At 34.6% G+C, this 20,316-nt stretch overlaps 1 protein-coding gene across 1 annotated transcript; it reads left to right on the forward strand.

Moving 5' to 3' along the window:
* Positions 1 to 1,518: 1,518 nt before the first annotated feature.
* Positions 1,519 to 15,622, forward strand: LOC128218163 (cytochrome P450 2B4-like). The gene is made up of 11 exons (XM_052925734.1): positions 1,519 to 1,855; positions 4,936 to 5,101; positions 5,638 to 5,862; positions 6,948 to 7,068; positions 7,302 to 7,406; positions 10,475 to 10,598; positions 10,766 to 10,916; positions 11,155 to 11,291; positions 11,861 to 11,957; positions 12,948 to 13,166; positions 13,357 to 15,622. Exons 2-11 carry the CDS (start codon positions 4,954 to 4,956, stop codon positions 13,536 to 13,538), a joined length of 1,509 nt encoding a protein of 502 aa, XP_052781694.1. The 5' UTR covers positions 1,519 to 1,855; positions 4,936 to 4,953; the 3' UTR covers positions 13,539 to 15,622.
* The last annotated feature ends 4,694 nt before the right edge of the window (positions 15,623 to 20,316 follow it).

Genomic DNA, 20,316 nt, shown 5'->3' on the forward strand with positions numbered 1-20,316 from the left:
CAAAATATCAGTTTTGTTAGTTAGTGCAAACACAGTATGTTACTCTGGTTAAAATACCCGTAGTTTTTTGAAGGGACTAGACATCATTTTATATGATTGAAAGAATATGTTGACGCTGTCTCAGCTGAGGTTACCCGTTTTAAAATAGTACATCATGGTTCCCAGTTTATAGTGTGTATATTTATCACAGGAAAGTCACGTGATAAGTACAGATACATGTACCGGCACTTTTTTATGTTTACCGGACTTTACGTGGTAGACAAACCCAATAAATTTCGAATTGGAAAAATACGCAAACACTGCGAAAGATACAAGTGAAGTTAGCGATGTGATACATCAGTAAGATTGAATGCGTTGTACACAACGATATCAATTTTATGTAAGTTTTTGACAATTCTTTTGTTCTTGCACTGGTATCAGCTGTTGTCTGTCTAGTCCTGTTAACATCTGCCAACTTATATCGATGTAATTCGAGATTCTTTATAATGTCAGTGATAAGGATACGACCTCTGGTTTGACAGTAGAGTGTCATATTTACCAAATGACAATGAATCCGCCACTGATAGTGATCAAATAACATGTTTAGCTATATATTCATATTCATATCGCCAAAAATACATGATTAGCTTTGTATTTACATAATCTGTTATGTTTTATACCGAAAGCTATTTCAACATCAACATCAGTAATTTGTGATTTAATTATTTAAACTCTGTTTTGTCAAGATCTTACTGGACTCTAATATCCTTTTTTACGCCTGTAACGAAATGACTGATGTGAACTACATTTGAAACTGAATGTTTACTAGTGTATTTTGGCTCTGTTTTCAGATCTAGACCACCTTTAATAGCTTCTATTCATTACATTTTGAACTTGATCGCGCATGTAGGTTTGGTGTACGTTTATTTTGAGTAAAAGAAAACTGTATGGAAACAGTCCCAGTTTATAACGTTTGTTTAACCTAAATATGGACGGTATTTAAACTGTGATTTGGAGACGTTTAGTGTCCTTGCACATTTATTATTGAATATGGCTCGCGATTATTGAGACACTAAAACGCATGAATTTTTGGCCAAGGATTGCATCATTAAAATACAAGCAAGTCTAAAATATTTCACATCTAAAGAAGCAGGAACTAACATAGTCTTTTAAAGGTTAAGAAATATTTTTTTATTTATTTAATTTAGAAATTAATGAAACTTAAATGTTTGTTTACATCGTATGTGACCAGCAGTGATCCATGTAAGAACCCCTTTAGGTCACGTGATTTCTTACCCTTCTTAACCTACAGTTCGATTTCAAGCATTGAGCTGTGAATGTACAATAGAGATATTTGGGTTCATCCATATACTGTAAATAAACAACTTATTGAAGAAGTTGCCAGATAATTCCATTCCCACAAACTTGAAGGCTTGTTAATGGGAAAGGAACAGAAAAAAAACAACATAACATAACCATAATTAACCAAAAGTTTATATACACGTGCGGCTCATGAATGTGGTATACCTATTGGAAAATGTTCCAACATTAGGTAATTAACGCGATAACTAACGTGACCTACATTTAACAGAATGACCGACTTAGCTCCTAATCATTGCATTTTAAAATTTATCGCGAATGTAGGTTAGCTGTACGCTTATTTTGAGTGAAAGAAAACTCTATGTAAACGATCTCAGTTTGAAACGTATTGTTAACCTAAATACTGACGGTATATAAACTGTGTTTTTAAGACGTTAAGTTTCCTTGCACAATTAATATTGGATTTGATTCGCGATTATAGAGACACTAAAACGCTCGCCGGGACCGTATTTTTCTTTTTATATTGTGTTGTCAATTTGGAATAGTACAAGGACTGGTAAGATGTGTTTCTATATATTGTAGGGGGCTCACCCTAGTTTCACGCTTGTGAATGTACTTGCCGCAAATGTATATCACAACTTCGCTTCAACTTTTTGTGGGCCGTGCGAACAAGCTCAGCTTGACTCCCAAGTAACCAACTCAACTCTGATATTACGCAGACATTCTGTAGTTCGTACCAATTTCAACTACGTATTGAAAACAGTTTATAAGTTTTATTGCATAAATAAAGGTGGAACATCACTCGAACTGGGTACAAATGTTTATACAGAAATATTATGTATTTATGTCATAATATTTATTAAAGGTAACTATGTTTTCGCTGGTCCGCACGTTCCGAAAAAGCGGTATTTTATATAATATAATTTATTATTGATGAATCTAGCGGTGTTATTTCTGTAGCACAACGCAATTTTAATATTGTTAGGGTAATGGCAATCTAAGCGAGATAACTCACAAAAGTCACCCTACTTGTTTATTACAGTTGTCTGTGCTCTATAACTTCAATATGTATACACGTTCTGATTAATACTGTAGGAATTGATCAATTTTATAAAAAAAAATGAACGTTAGTAAAAATTCTTATAAATATTCAATTCATACATAGTCACATAAGTTTTATGTTTGCCGAGTGATTATTATATCAAGTAGTTTTTTAATGTAACCTTTGTTATTACAGTTGAAATTTAGATTTATTACTTAAGCAAACATAACGTGGTTCTGCAATGAACAAATGCTTGACTCAGACTGCCTGCCAACGAAAACCGTGGCGCTTTTATACTCGCACAGTTGGCGAAACGCTACTGTCAAGAAAAATGATGACAGACAGACAGACAGAAATGTTTATTGTCGTAAACATGTTATGTAACAGTTTCTTGAAAAAAATATAGAAAATATAAACACACATATAAATATTCAGTATGGTCACAACGATTCATGGCCTAAATACAAAGAAAAGAGAATACTATAAGTGAGTTAAATTAAAGAACAAAAAAATAATCAAAAATAAGGTATCAAAAAAGGGAAACAAGATACATATCAAAATCAAACTCTGGGGTATATATTAAATACAGTAATGAAGTATTATGGGAGGCTATTCACAAATGTCATAATACTTGAAAGATCTAAACGGTGTTATTAATTAAGGAATTTCTTAACATAAATGCTTGATTTATAAATTTACTTAAGCTACTTAGTATGCTTACGTTTTTTGATAACATTAGTTCGATAAACTTGTACATACTTGGGCTTCTAATATAATATCTTTTAATCATTTTTTTTCTGAAGTCATTATATACCGGACATATTATGATGAAATGATATTCATCTTCTAAATCATTAGAGTTACACACAGTACAATAACGTTGGGCTCTATCTATTCTATTTCGGCCATATCGGCCGGTTTCTATATGCAGTTTATGAGATGACAATCTTAGCTTAGACAAAGACATTCTTAGTTTCTTTGGTAAATACTCTAGGTAAAGTTTAATTTCAAAATGTTCCTTTATTAGTTTATATGTGCATAAAGTACTACTATTGTTTATCCCTTTATACCATGATAGCTTAAACACATCGAACACTCTATTTTTAAACATAATATGAAAGTTTTTCAATTAAACTGAGTTTGGATTTAACCACACATATGAGAAACCATACATATCTAACAATGATTTACCTTATTGACCCAGTTGTTACGATAATCAAGGTTCCCTAACATGTCATTATATAATTCTTTTGTGATAATGTTGTCGGTAGAAATAGTTTTACACCAAAATTTTATAATCCTAGCATATCTATTGACGTATAGAGGGTATCTACCTATTTAACCGTAAACGGCCATGTTGCATGAACTCGTTTTAACACTAGAATATATTTACAAAATTTAAGATGAATTCGCTCGATCTCTTTCGATTTTGAAAATCCGCATATCTCAGACCCATGATTCAACGTGGCCCCAACCAAGGCGTCAAACAATTGACAATGAACGCTAGGCTTAAAATTGTAATGCTTTGTATTATTCATAAGTACATAAAGAGCCTTAATACCTTTCCCAGCTATGGATTCTTGGTTTAAAACAAAGGACCCGATGACAATGCCACCCAAAACGTTGGCATAGCCAAGAAAAAATATGGCAGTGACAACAATTTGAATGGCAGTCATGTGACCGCCACAAAATAGATCGTTTATAGGAATTAATAGCAGCCATTTTTGAAAAATATGTAACTGATACAAAGAAAGGCTCTGAACATAGCCCTAAGTTTTGGAATGTAAACATAAACAAATCAAAAGGATGAGTCACCTTATACATGACTGCACTTGACCTTAAAAGAGCGGAAGTTGCGCAGAATAACAAAATGGCTGACATTGTGCGAGTATAGAAACTTTACGATAAATAATGCAAGAAATATGGATAGTACGTCGCACCAGCGGTGAGGAAAACAAATGCATCTTAACACCAACATATCGAGGAAAGCTTTTGTTGAACGATTTAAATTCAAAAGCATGCATCTGTTGAAAAAGTTCACTGAATGCTTACTATTACCGGGTGGGGTAAAGTTTATCTGAAGTGCACTTTTGGCAAATGTAAATACAGAGTCAGTTCGTGATACTTTTACCCCTCCGAATGTCATCATGTTCTGAATAAAATCGGGTAAGTGTTAAATAAACCCCTCTGAATGTCATCATGTTCTGAATAAAATCGGGTAAGTGTTAAATAAGACAACTTTAAATATAATAGGTTACATTTATAATGTTTAGATTTGTATGTATGTAAATAATAATAACAATTTTAACTTTAAATTAATGTCTTTTGTGTCCAAAGATCTGGGCACAACAATATTACGATTTTTAAAGCATCTTCACTTTGATTAAATGAATACAAATTTTGCTTATCATTTTTAGTTTGAAACTTTTAATGAAAACAACAACGAAAACAAATGCAACGGAAATATTTCAGTACCATACACACTTTAGCTTTATATTATAAAGACGTATGACGTAACCGTCAATTTGTCAATATACGTTTAAAAATAAATGCACGAACGAAAAAGCTATTTTCGTGTCCACTTTTCCATATAGGTGCACTAACAAATCAACATGATGTACATCGGTCAGCTATTGATACCAGCAGACTGGACAGTGTTAGCACTGCTTGCTTTGGTCAGTATATTGACTGTCGTTTACGTCACTTCCGCTTCATCGTCTCGCAAGCTACCCCCAGGACCAAAGCCCTGGCCGATAGTTGGTAAGTCAAGGATCGTTCAGGTATATATATATACAAATAAGCATAGTAATTAAATAGATTAAGACCGGTTTTCAAACAAGAGCTGTCATAGGAAAGTGGATATTGTTTACCCGCTGGTCATTTCCAACCAGCTCGACAAGTATGAGGTCTCTGGGCCTTAGCATTATTCATTAATTGATCGGAAACGATCTTGACCCTTGTCCCACTGATTCAAAGGTTGTGGTTGTCGGACTTATCGTTCCTTAGATATTGATCGGGAACTGCTGTGACAGACATACGGTCCTGTTCTAATCATCCGCCGGTTTGGGTCCAACAAAGATTTCTAAACTTCGATAATGGTTTACTTGTTGTTTAAATAAGACCGAATATTTAACATCTTACGAATACAACTGAAAGTGACAACGGTAAGATGCATTGATAAATAATCCATTTTTAATTTATGATTAGGAATTGAATAACAAAATGATATAATTATCTGTTTTTCTTTTTATAACTGTACACAATAATTAAAAAAACAAAACAAATAATACCTTCAGGCAACCTACCTTACATACGTCGTCAAAACAAACCCATGTTCGAGGTGATGCTTACGTTACGCCAACAGTATGGTGACGTTGTGAGGTTGAAACTCGGTCCAAGCCTTAATTTTATCTTCATCATGGGAAAAGATAACGTTTACAAGGCGGCCGTGGATATGAAAGACAAATTTAAATTCAGACCAAATAATTTCTTTGCCACTAACTACATATTTCAAAATAAAGGTAAGCGAACAGTAAACTGTAGTTTAGCTTTCGTGGATATGGATTTATTGTATGAAAAATGACTATATCACGATATAACGTTGAAAATATTGCTTTGTGTAGGAAAAATGACAATTAAAATCATTTTATCAAGTTTTAGCATTTGGCTGATGATACAAGTGTATTGAATCACTCCTAGCTGTCAGTGATCAGTCTGATTTGATCGAAGACGGGTTGTTTTCCAAAAGAAGAGGGAACACTACGCTTTGGTTTTAACATACGTTGAGGCGTGGCTGTGTAGTTTAGGTTCTCAATTAATTGTTGTGTAAAAATTCCGGAAAGTTATTACTACAAAGTAATTCAGTTAAAAACATGAGTAGGTTATTAAACATCGAAGTTGTTCATGACAATAATGTTTTGTACGAAAGCAAATGATCAAACATTCAGCTTTAATAAAATGTTAAAACAAGACTACCATTTGTCTAAGAAACGGTATGTTTTTTTTCTCCAAATATCTTTATTTAAACGCATGCTACATTTTCATTTCAAATAATTATTTTGAAAAAAACAACAGCTTTTCATAAATATGGAATTGAGTTTTGATCAAGAGGAAGTAACTACAACATATTTTTAAGTAGTTTTTGAACTTGATATTTACACGCCTTAGATTGCAGTGAAACTGTTGATATTTCACTGATAAAACTTCTATTAAATAACAGAACAACTGGTCAGTGGATATGACTGAATGGCTTCAATAATAAGTTGAAACCTATTTTTAGTTGAATGCCATTTTTACATATTTGCACTCATATATTGAATGAGTCTAAATGTATCGAAATCCTTAAAATTTTAAATGAACATTTATAATCAATTCATTTCCATGCCTGTATTTACTTGTATTAAGTAAAAGAAGTCCCGTAATATAGCTAATAAAGGGAGAAAACAGCCTTTCCTTTTTGTTGAACGAAGTTGATTTTTGTGTCAGTCATCTCTGTTGGTATTTTTTTAAATGTTCTATTAGCATTGGTCAAGGGAAACAACTCAGTATTGTCCTTACAAATTATTGTCCTTAGAAAGAACTCTACATCAATACTCAATCGCTGCAGGTATACTTTCGGCAAACGGCGCCGAACACACTGCTCTCCGGAAGTTGATTCTTGTGACGATGAGAGACTTTGGAGTTGGCCGAAAGTCACTGGAGGAATGTATACAGGAAGAGGCTAGGCTGTGAGTATTAAGAACAAATACATCGAAAAATAACACAACCATCATCATCATCATCATCATCATCATCTTTTTTATTTCTAAAAATCGCGTTTCCGGTGTATTTGACTTATGCCGATATAAATTATGTCGTGGCGCCGTTCACCTGTCAAGGTATAGTTATTTATGCTCTTACATTATGAGGACATAGTTTGTTCTTAAGAATACTCATTATGTTGATTGAATGTGTAATACAGGTTGTGTGATCTTATAGAGAGCAAGAAGGGTCAGCCAACGTATTACCTAGACAACTTTAAGATGGGTGTGTCCAATATCGTCGCTGGTATTGTGTACGGAAACAGGTAACTGTAGTCCTTCCGAGTGTTTAATATCTGCAATGCATGATGAAGCGCGTTAAATTGATACTATTGTTTATTGTATGACGACTTCTTACATATCATATAAATATAGTATAGTTAACGGGCGTTTTAGGTCGAACACGCCATTGCCGTTGTTGCATACTGTATGCATTGATATACAGCGTGTTTATTATTCAACCAACGTAACGCAATTTCCCTAATTCCAGGGGGGAGAATCGAGCTTAACCTAAGCATTCAAACAAGATGGCGGCGCCCATGTAAAAGGTGAGTTTTTCGGCGATTTAAAATTTTGGAAGCCAGTTTAGACACTGGCATATTGTGAAAAACCTGCTAGAGAAAATTCCACACCCATTGGTACTTGGATCTCCATGAAACATGCTGTAGTTTTGTCAAACATTCGGACATCGGCATCGACTCGAGAGGAAAACGAACTAAAAGGCACGGCTAAGGTTAGGATCCCTCGATAATATTGGCATGTTTTGACGATTAGCAACACTATTCATGATTGTTGTGTCAAGTTGGTGCAATATAAATGTGTATTGATCAACAGTTATCCGTCTAGAAACCCGTAATGACGCATTTGCTTCAAAATTAGTATTTATGCACAATGCTAAGGAGCAGTGCACGCAAATAAGTGGCTAAGGTTAGGTGCCATTTATTGAGAGAGGCGTTCATTACCTACGGTAATTTTGTTTCCTGTTTGTATCTGTTCTTTCTGAGAGATTAAAGGTTTCCGTAACACTGTGCGACATCATCATTATCCAGATGAGGTATTTTGAAACTGCCAAATTTGATTTCGCTGTGTTTTCATCTGGATACAGTTGAGAAAAAACTACAGTGACGCGATGTTGTGGATGAAAATCGTCTGTTTTGAACCGTAATGTTTAAGTAGAAGGTTCTTAATGATCTAATAAACAGACTCTTGAACAAATAATATTAATCTGCCTAGACCACCTTTAAAATTTATTTGTATGTAACACTATAAAAAAGTTACCAAACCTCATAAGTTAAAACGTGTCTTTTTTCTTTGCAGTGTAAACACAAGTACAAGATGGTGCGCCAGAAGTTGTCTCTTGGGCGGTATACCAGAAAAACAAAACATCGACGGTTTCGGACATCAGGTACTTGCGATGTACTAAATCTATCAAATGTTTATAAGCGCAAATGGACCAAAACACCAATTAAGTCTCCCTACAAGAGCCCGTTTTACACAGTTCGGCATTTTTCACCTGCAAAGAAAAAAGTGAAAGTCGCCCGTCCTCTATTTGGAACGTCTTCTGAATGCCAGACAGATGCGGAAAGTTCATCAATAGATAATGCTGACCTTGAACTAATTTTGCCAAATCTGCCAGAGGAAAACAGTTCAGTGCCAGAGGAATACTACAATTCAGTGCTAGAAGAAAACAGTTCAGTGCCAGAAGAATACAATTCAGTGCCAGAGGAAAATAGTTCAGTGCTTGAAAACATTTCACTTCTTGAAGAAAACAGTTCAGTGACAGAGGAAAACACTAACTCTTTTTTAAACCTAACCAGCAGTATTTTCCTCTGGCACTGAATTGTATTCCTCTGGCACTGAACTGTTTTCTTCTAGCACTGAATTGTAGTATTCCTCTGGCACTGAACTGTTTTCCTCTGGCAGATTTGGCAAAATTAGTTCAAGGTCAGCATTATCTATTGATGAACTTTCCGCATCTGTCTGGCATTCAGTAGACGTTCCAAATAGAGGACGGGCGACTTTCACTTTTTTCTTTGCAGGTGAAAAATGCCGAGCTGTGTATAACGGGCTCTTGTAGGGAGACTTAATTGGTGTTTTGGTCCATTTGCGCTTAGAAACATTTGATAGATTTAGTACATCGCAAGTACCTGATGTCCGAAACCGTCGATGTTTTGTTTTTTTGGTATACCGCCCAAGAGACAACTTCTGGCGCACCATCTTGTACTTGTGTTTACACTGCAAAGAAAAAAGACACGTTTTAACTTATGAGGTTTGGTAACTTTTTTATAGTGTTACATACAAATAAATTTTAAAGGTGGTCTAGGCAGATTAATATTATTTGTTCAAGAGTCTGTTTATTAGATCATTAAGAACCTTCTACTTAAACATTACGGTTCAAAACAGACGATTTTCATCCACAACATCGCGTCACTGTAGTTTTTTCTCAACTGTATCTAGATGAAAACACAGCGAAATCAGATTTGGCAGTTTCAAAATACCTCATCTGGATAATGATGATGTCGCACAGTGTTATGGAAACCTTTAATCTCTCAGAAAGAACAGATACAAACAGGAAACAAAATTACCGTATGTAATGAACGCCTCTCTCAATAAATGGCACCTAACCTTAGCCACTTATTTGCGTGCACTGCTCCTTAGCATTGTGCATAAATACTAATTTTGAAGCAAATGCGTCATTACGGGTTTCTAGACGGATAACTGTTGATCAATACACATTTATATTGCACCAACTTGACACAACAATCATGAATAGTGTTGCTAATCGTCAAAACATGCCAATATTATCGAGGGATCCTAACCTTAGCCGTGCCTTTTAGTTCGTTTTCCTCTCGAGTCGATGCCGATGTCCGAATGTTTGACAAAACTACAGCATGTTTCATGGAGATCCAAGTACCAATGGGTGTGGAATTTTCTCTAGCAGGTTTTTCACAATATGCCAGTGTCTAAACTGGCTTCCAAAATTTTAAATCGCCGAAAAACTCACCTTTTACATGGGCGCCGCCATCTTGTTTGAATGCTTAGGTTAAGCTCGATTCTCCCCCCCCTGACGAAATGGAACGCATTTGCCTAGCACGTTATAATACTAGAAAGTAAGTTCCGCAGATATAATATCATTACACATACATTGCTATTTGTTTCAAAATAACTATCTAAATAGAAATATATTAATGGCTATGGCTTGCAATTTCCTTGACGTATACGTTTTTGTTTCTGATAATGTACTCCTTGAACTGAGCAAGGGTTTGTTAATTTAACTTGACATTGCGCTTGTATTCATAACATTCTTAGTTAATATCGAAAACTCTCTTGATAGGTTTGAATATGGGGACCCTACGTTTCTAAGGATATTAGGCAATATCGGCACATTTTTTAAAACCCTGAGCATATTTCTTCCTGAGAACTACTTCCCGCTTCTACGTTTCCTACCCGGATCAAAGGTAGTTAAGTTAATGTAAACATTTACACTATAGGTTCGATAACTTCAATAATATAATGGCATTATGAGTATTTATCATTAAATTTTATAGTATATAAGATTACCCCAGCCTTTTTATAAGCAAAGCGAAAATGAATGTTCGATCATTTGCTTTCATTACCTAATCAGTTAATGGCGCTGTTCAACGTGTACAAAGATCTGGAAGCATACGCGAAGTCCAGAATTGACGAACATCGGCCGACTTTTGACCCAGATAATTTGAGAGACTTTGTCGACATTTATCTGAAAGCAGAACAAGAAGGGGACAAAACTCTAACGGGTATCGGATAAATATGTGTAATCGCACCAATATTTGATTAGTAAAATACGTTCAGTAGTAAATAGATTTAAAGTTCGCATTCTAAAGAATATAATTTTTGTTAATAGTTTATAATATTGTTTTAATAATATATGTATTCGAAACAATTTAAGAATAATTAGAGCGAAATAAAATATTTATATTCAAGATGTTGGATAGAGAAAAATAAAATAAATATATACGATTGTATCCAATTCAGCGGAACACATGTACCGTGTAATCGTGGATCTATTTAATGCGGGCACAGACACAACAGCAACTGCAATGACTTGGGCAGTCCTTTTCCTCATGAATAATCCTAAAATACAGCAGAGGTGTCGGGAAGAAATACTTAAGGTAACTGTATACCATTTCATTAAGTTAAGTTTGTAATTGTTTACTGTCTTTCTCTCACTTTTAAACGAACTTACTAGAAATTTTAATATAATTAAAAGAACAGCAACAAACCCAGTGGCCAAAGGTTTAACGATGACTTTTTTAAATACACACAGACACTAAACGCGAATCACATAACGTAGAAAACAACACAGACAAAACGCATACTCACACGACAGACACACGAAGTGCGGAAATATATTTTTATTAGCAAATCCGCCCGAATCAAATGTCCTAGGTTGTCTCCACTAACGAAAAAAAGTTCCTAGTTTAGATAAAAGTTGATCAATGTCCTGCGAGATTCTGAGCTCATGTGTATCTATAAACATAAGAAATAGTGCACATTTGTATTATGCTTGTTTTTTTGGAACATATGAACACACGCAGTACAGTGTTTGTTCTTATTCCAATTTGTCAAAACATTACATTCTTCATGTATGATTTGTTTCTAAGGATATTTTGCTCCACGTGAGTTATTCATAATAGTAAGTACATGTTGTATATATAAACACAGTATTATGTTTTGACAGGAAGTGGGTGAAGACAGGCAGGTCCAACTATCAGATAAGGAGAAACTGCCCTACCTTCAAGCATTCATTAATGAAGTGCTTCGATTAGGTTCTGTTAGTAAGTCTTTGAGCGTTATTACGTGGATGATTGTCCTCCGGAAATTTTTTTTATAACTGAGTGCTTAGAGGAACAGCTAAACGTAATAAAAGATAGTGAAAAGTGGCGTTGAAATGTTCTTCTAACAACTGTTTGCTTTATAAACATTCTAAATGAAACCAAGACTATTCATATTTCACAGTTTGTGGTTCCGGTAAATTTCATTTCTTAAACGTAATCTGTCACTATGACTGGGGTTTAGTGCTGTTAGGCGACTTAATATTCACTAAAATAGTCAAAACGTCTTCAGCCAAAATCGGGCTTCCTTTAATTAACTTTTAATTAGCAAAACACTTGCGATATGAAAGAGAAGTTAATATGTCCTAGTACATAAACGTTATCGGTAACTGTTATAAACAAGCTTATTGTATTAAAATTCATAAATTTGCCTTTTCTATTCTTAGGTAAATGACAGGTAACTATAGGATACAGTTTGGGCCACTAAAAACATGTTTTGGAATTGACTTTTATTGGCTATGAACATAACTAAATACAAGTTAAATCACGTTTCTCGCTCCTACAGCCTTTCAACGCTTTCAGTGCTCATTGATTTCATTGTAACTCTTGTAAAAGCAATACTATATTTTGCAATTTTCATATGTTTCAACTTATACTTAAGCCCGACGTATTATTTTATAAGCTTTACGTTGAATGTTTTCAATAAATGAGCAATAACCTAGGACTAAATGGACAATTACCGATCCCACACACTAGTCCATTGCATTATTGTTGTTTTTAAATATGTTGCTCCTTTAAGTCATTTAATACATATATGCCTATATTATTCTTGAAAGTAGAAAACCATTCAAGTCGGAAATAAAGATTGCAAAACCATAGTCAAAAAAGGCTGAATTTAGATTATGATGCTGTTTTGCCAAACGGTAAGCCTTTTCAATTGAGTATATTTAACTAATTGCAATGCAATTTGTTTCCTTTTTAAAACACCAATAGCCCCACATAGCGCACCATACAGCAACATGGAAGATGTCGAGTTTGAAGGTTACATTATACCAAAAAACTCTTTAGTGTTTTATGGCCTTATTACCCTCCTCACGGACAAGTCCACCTGGCACGACCCGGAAGTGTTTAGACCAGAACGTTTCCTTGACGACAAAGGCCAACTGAGGAACGAAAAAGAACAGAAGGAACACTTTACACCATTTAGTCTAGGTAAAGGTGAATTTTAATCACAGGAACACATTTTAATCAGATCGAAGAAACGATATGCAAACAAAGCTGTATTGTAGTATTTTTGCCGTTATCACTACATTCATTTCCAACCTTAGAGCCAAACACACTTTCAACCATGTTAAGCTAAAACATTGAACTATTCATAATCGAATTTAATTATCTATTTCAGGAGCTCGTGCATGCCTTGGCAAGCATCTGGCACGCATGGAAGTGTTCATATTCATCGGAACGCTCATCCAGAGGTTTCGATTTTCAACACCTCCTGGTTGTACTGCTCCATCCGAAGATCGCGTGCAGACAGGGGTCACGTGTCAGCCACACCCATTTGAAGTGTGTGCAACACCGGTATAGCACCGACATCAATCTGGACAAAATGTAGCTAAAGAATATTGTCTTTCTTAAAATGGTGTTTTTCAATCATGGCCCTCTCCAATACAATACCCATGTCGAATTCGGTTTGGAATGTCCATGTTAATTCCATGAGCGGATTCTTTTAACTTAAGAGGTGCATACAAGTATTGTAAGAACAAAGAGGTTCTTAACTGTGTTTTTAAACAAATCAAAACTTAATGAAACATCTTCTTGTTTCAGCATGTTGGCTTATTAAATAAAAAGATCAATAAGCTATTTCTAAAGCAGGTGTCATGAATCTAGCCTAAGGGTAGTTTATCTATCATTGCACACTTACTATTTTTACAAGAATTGCCGACCAACTCGGCCTGCAATGGTTATAAATATAAGATGCATACAATTATATTGATTTTATTGTAGTCGTTTTTTGACGTCGCGTGGAAACACTACGACAGTTTAGGATAGGTCTCAATGTTGTACTATGGAGGGTCACGTGATTATAATTGGCCACCCAAATTTATTATTGTAAAATTAAAATATAAAATATGTTTGATAAAAAAAACCCTTTATAAACAAACAATTGCACAAAATGATTAACGTAAAAGGAAACGTTTGTCTTATACCGTTATTACAAACCTCTTGGTTAACGAACCTAAGGACCCGATTCATCAAAGCTCAGGGAAAAACGTTTCGGGGGATTTTTTCTTATTTAAAATAATCGGAATTATAATAAATGGGTAAACTTGAAAAGTCAATAACCATTCATTACATATACTACTATCAATGATATCATGTAGAAACTGTACGTAAACCAAAAATATTACATACGCTCACACGATGACCCGTCAGCCAATCAAATCGCAGGAATTTTAGTTAAGATTCTTCCGGTTTGAGTTTACCCACAAGAAGACTTGTGGTCTAACGGGTCGGTGGAATTACCGGAAAACCGAAAAAAAGGAAAACACTTTAATGTTCATAAGTATATACAATAGAGTATGCGAAGAGGATTGATGCGGCTGGGGTTCATACTATTTTGTGTTGGAGGGGTGTGTAACATATACCAACATATTAACATTCTTACACAGTCGTAGGTGCTGATATTGTCAGTACAGTGAGCGAGCAGAGTCTGGTATTATTTAAATTACATGATAAGTACAATACTTCGTCTTAGTAACAACTTCTAAAGATTTTTCCTATCAAGCTAGATTAATTATAACATGTTAACCAACTACACGCCAATGTACCATGCTGTTATTCCCATGTATATAATGCTACTTACAAATTTGCTATTGAAATGTAAATGAGTATAATTTAAGGAATATTCTTGAAAGAACTAACCATTATACAGTGGTATGTCAACTAGCGGAACTGTGTGTATGTGGATTGCCCGTACAGAAGGGGGAAACTAGTTAATTTTATCACTGTGTTCAGTGCTCAAATCCATCTTACTTTTGTAATTGTATGCATGAGTTTAAAAAAGAACAGCCTTTGTAAATACTTCTTCCATTATTTGTACCTATTTTAAACTATATGCTTTTACTTCCAGGTTACACGCTCATTTTTATGTTTGGATATGTTATGTATGTTTGTTATTCATGTCTTCTTTTAGTAAAAGTCCATTAAGTTATCAATAATTTAATTCTTAGATTTTTCTCACATTGGAGTAAAAATAATATTATAATTGTACACCACCCTAAAATTGTCGAAGTGATCTTTTCACTGGTCGACATATAGACCTTAACGGTCAATGTCGTGGTAACCTTATGATTACCTTCAGCTTAAAATCGGTTTCCGATCTATATATAAACAATGCTTTAATCCACATACCTCAAACTTGGTATCCTGATTTAATGCATCGGCTTCCTTTTAGTCCTGCTCCAAAAAACATTCGGTACGTCTTTGATGCTTTGCATCAAAATTCATCTTGTTTGTAGGCGGTAAAAGGAAAAAAAAATGTTGACGGCCCTACGCGAGTTTCTCCCTTTAATATAAAAATAGTAACATTTTTCCTATAACCTTATGTTTTATACAATGTTTAAACTATTGCATGTTATCTTTGATAATAAACAATCTGAATGGAAGAATTTGTTTGCTTGTAAATGAACCATGAACCGTTAAAAGAAGTTGCAATATAATTCCATTTACTCAGCCTCGTAGGTAGATTTATGGGAAAGCAGCTGTTAAGAACAAAACAAGAGCGGTCACAGTAAGTGACGAATGCCCCCGAGGTTCTATCCAGTTCAATTGATTATGTAATTACTAATATGCCTACATTCAGGAAGGGCTATCATAAAGTATACGCATATGCCGCCCCCCCCCTCATGATGGTTGACGTCAAGCGTGGAGGAGTGATGCAGTGAGAGTAAGGGACGTGGATTATGTAGCCGACACTTCTTATTTATGTACCGAACACATGTGCAATGCAACCTTAAACTATCTCAAAAAATATAAAGCTACAGCCCGTACGTAGATTCTTAATCTATATGCAGCATTTCACAGATATTAAACTCTAAATATGACCTTGACCTTTTAGGTATGGGCGTAGGTCCTGCATGCGAAACGTCGTCTTGATGTACCGAACAAATGTGCAAAATATTTTTCTTTAAATCGATCCATGCATAACAAGGTTGCAGCCCGGACACAACCAACTAACTATACTGCATATGCATAAATGCAGCATTCAGCATATTTGCAAAGAAATTATGAAATCCCTCCCTGCATGACAAAGTTTCAACCCAGACATGACCAGCTATACTCTATGTGCAATATGCAGCATCTGTTAATGATTAAACTCCAAAGTGTGACCTTGAACTTTCATGTCTAACAAGGGTCTTGTACACGACCTATCACACTAACGTGGTGAACACATTTGCCAGTTTAAATTCAAAATCCAACTGTGCATGGCAACGTTACTGCCCGGAATCGATCAATTGCACTGTTAATTCATTTATGCTGCATTTCATCATGAAAAACCTTTAAGTGTGAATTGAACCACTTTAAACAAAGGTAGGGACGTGGGTCTTTATGTTATGAACACCTTTACCAATTAATTTTAAAATCCCTTTCTGTATGGCACCCTTACTAGCACTATTCTAGATCCCAATACAAGAACAGCTCTCGCTCAGTTCCAAATTGGATTGTAGAACACAGGAAAAAAACGTTTTATTGCCGGTTTTGGAGCATCAAGTTTAAGAATATTTCGAACATCAAGTTCAAGAATATTTTGAGGACAATAAGTTCTAGAACTTGATGTTTTATAACCGGCCCTTTAACGTTCATGCAATGTTCCAGAATACAATTCTTGAAGTAGCAAAAATTTTTACTATGTGTGATAATTGATTTGCCAAAATCTCAAAAAATGATATGCCATCGAACCTAGTTCAATCGCCACAAGGCTAAGCTTCAACTAGAGTCTTAAATTACAAATACCCCCCCCCCCCAAGTTTTATTCAACATACAGTTGACAGAGATCCTCAGGGAAGGTTGCTTGTCGTTTCATTTTGATTTTTAAGTCATGGTATAACATTATTCTTTGTTCAATCATAATAAAACCCTTAACATCATCTTTGAATGTGAAACTTGAAACTTGAAACTTGTTTATTTGATTAAACGCCTAATTTTATAAATATACTCAATGGCGTTGTACACAGTAATGTAAACAAATATAAAATCGACATCAATACAATTTCATAAAACACACGAAGCATACTTAAGACAGGTAAATGCGACATTATAAAAATAAAATGCGATTGTGTGAAAAATAAAAAAGAATAAGTTAAATTAAAACTTGTATGTGTCTACTATAAAACTTGAAAGCGTCATACCCAAAAGCGTCATATACCACAATGTGAGTACTGTGTGGCCCATATTCAAGAGTATCGTAGAATATATTTTTTAAAATATACATGAAATAATATAAAAATAAATGTTGAACAAAACAGAAAATGATTTGGGCCAAAACAGTCCGCCCACCAACACTGTGTTTATTTAGAATAATGCATAGTAGTCCCTGAAGTAATGCGTTTTCAAGTTTTTCTTAAAGCAGTCTGAAGATACCGAGTTCCTGATGTTACTTGGAAGCTCGTTCCAGAGTTTCGGACCAACGGTACTGAAACTCCTATCGGCGAAAGTCTTTCTTTTATTGAATGGTATTTTATAACATCCTGAAGTTTGTGTTGAGCGTAGATTGCGCTTGTGTCGTTGTTCTTCAAGAAGTTCGGTAAGGTACTCTGGAGCGTTTCCAACTGAGCAGCTGTACATAAAAGTTAAAATTTTGAACGTGATTCTAGCTTTCACAGGTAACCAGTGCAGATCGTATAAAGCTTGTTTGGAACTATCATATCGAGAACGAGATAGAACGAGTTTTACGCACATATTTTGTATACGCTGCATTTTCTGTATGTCGCACTGGGCTATCCCATAGAGAATGACGTTGCAATAGTCAAGGTGGGACATGACTAGGGATAACACTAGAATTTCTGTTGCTTCTTTCGTCAAATATTGTCCAATGCTCTTTATTCTCATGTAATTCAAAATAGCAGGGCGGCATTTTCTTTTCACGTGTTCTTTAAAATTCAATGTTTCGTCAAGGAACGCCCCTAGGTATCTTACACAGTTTTCTGCTTCGATGTTATCACCAACAACATTGATTGGCAGTCAGTTGAGTATGACTGCCAAACTTGATAAACTCCGTTTTGGAAGCGTTCATCTTTAATTTGTTCTGATTCATCCATTCATTGATTATTAAGGAACATTGTTCGAGTTCATGTTTAGCATTTTCTTCGGTGCTAGGATCGCTCGGGCAGAATTGTTTATCGGCAGTGTGATCATCTGCGAAACCATGCACAGTGATAGATGGCGGTATGACGTCGAATAACGTCCCCGCATATGCTAGGTACAACCAAGGGCCGAGACAGCTTCCTTGTGGGACACTACATTCAAGTGCACGTGACCTGGAATAAGGTGAACTGACATTGACCCTACAAGTTCGAGGACGCAAATAGGAGTCGATCCAGTTCAGTGCTGTCGAATAGATTCCATACTATTTGTTCAGTACGTCTGTTAGAATGTGACATGTCTCATGTCTATACAACAGCATAAGCTAACAATGTGCATACATTTCAAAATTCAATCTCGACTTCTAGAAATAAAATTTCTTCGATGAAAATAAAATTTACAACAATTTTGATTTTTTTTGTGTATGAACTCATTGTATTAAAAATACCTTAAATGCAAACTGACGAATGGGCGAGTTCAGGACAGAGTATATATAGCACGGAATGTGATTATATGACAATAAACATATTGTAAAAATTGATGTTAAATAGCCTCAACGGAAACAGTTTAAAACAAAAAAGACCAAATAGTTAGGAGTGTAAAAAGAAATGTCATTCTTGCATAACTGACGTGCGTTTCCGATTTTTTTTACCGGGCCTTGAAATTTCTGGCGACTCATGCGTATCAACGCACCAGTTCAGAATGATATTTTAAAGGATACTTAATTAAAAAAAATGAAAGATTAACCAGAGCACAGTCAGAACAAAGCACATCAAATGAAACACCAAATTGAAAACCTCAAAACGGCGAACTATTTGACGTTCACTTTAAATTCCAACGAGTTATGACGTGGCCCTTAATAAAAAAAAATGCACGTGCAATTTTAATGAAATTTGAAAAAATAAATAAATGATATCGTCAGAACTTCAATTAAATTAAAAATTTTGGTATGCAAAATAAAGTATCGTAAACATGCAAACTTGTTTATGACACTGGGTATGCATTATGTATTATACTGTTCACAAATATTACCAAGTGCTATTATCTTATGTCTTGAAGTTAAATTTGTTTAAATGTATTTATCTGCCACAAGGAAACTATGTGGTTGACAAGAATAAAAACATGTTCTGGGGCCTTATTCAATAAATATCTTAGGTTGGCTGTTTTGATTGGGCTAGAATATTAATTGACCAATGGAAGCTCTTAGTTAATTCTCCTTAGATTAAGATCAATCTAAGTTGTTTATTGAACACTGCCCCCTGCTATATTATTGATTGAGCATTACTTGAATAGAAGATATGTCGGACGTAACTTGGCAAATACAATTTAGCATATTTAAGTTTTTGATTCGTTGAAAAAAACAGTAAAGAGATGAAACTGTCAAATATTTCTCTCAAGAATATGTCTCTAAAATCACTTCAAAGGTTCATTACTTTGATTGTATCATATTTATTTGTTGTAATTAAAATAACTTAATGTCCATGATGTTTATACAAATGGACCAGATATGTGACACCTGACAGTGTAAAAACACTGATCTTCCTTTGTTGTGATTATGACCACTTTTTTTTTGGTTGTTTTTGTCAGCATTTTGTTGAAAAGTGATTTTGATATACTATTTGAGTTTCCAGACAAGAACTTCACGGTTAATAAAATCAATCTCATTGTCAGAGATCCGTATTACAAAAACAGGCATATTGAAAGTATATTAAATACATGACATGACAACGAATATATGGCCGAGCATTTGTTTTTGTAATGAGTTAATACGCAAATATTCGAGAAATTCAGCTTTAAGATAACGTGTGGAAATAGCACTACCATGTCCCTAACAAACAGTAAGAAATGTTTATTTTCCATAAACCTATTTAATTACACATACGATTTTTTTTTAATATCAAACATAATTGTTTACATTATTTGCATTTTCAAAAGTGAGGTACTCATATTTGATAAAAGGAAAAAAATAGAATAATAAAATCAAGAACTAGAATAAAAAAGC

The sequence above is a fragment of the Mya arenaria genome, chromosome 14 (assembly GCF_026914265.1).
Source record: "Mya arenaria isolate MELC-2E11 chromosome 14, ASM2691426v1".
In the NCBI taxonomy this organism is placed as follows: domain Eukaryota; kingdom Metazoa; phylum Mollusca; class Bivalvia; order Myida; family Myidae; genus Mya; species Mya arenaria.

Coding starts and splice junctions, on each gene's coding strand:
- LOC128218163 (XM_052925734.1), top strand. CDS start 4,954: ATGATGTACATCGGTCAGCTATTGATACCAGCAGACTGGACAGTGTTA. Junction 7,069..7,301: donor ATACAGGAAGAGGCTAGGCT/GTGAGTATTAAG, acceptor TGTGTAATACAG/GTTGTGTGATCTTATAGAGA. Junction 11,292..11,860: donor GTCGGGAAGAAATACTTAAG/GTAACTGTATAC, acceptor ATGTTTTGACAG/GAAGTGGGTGAAGACAGGCA.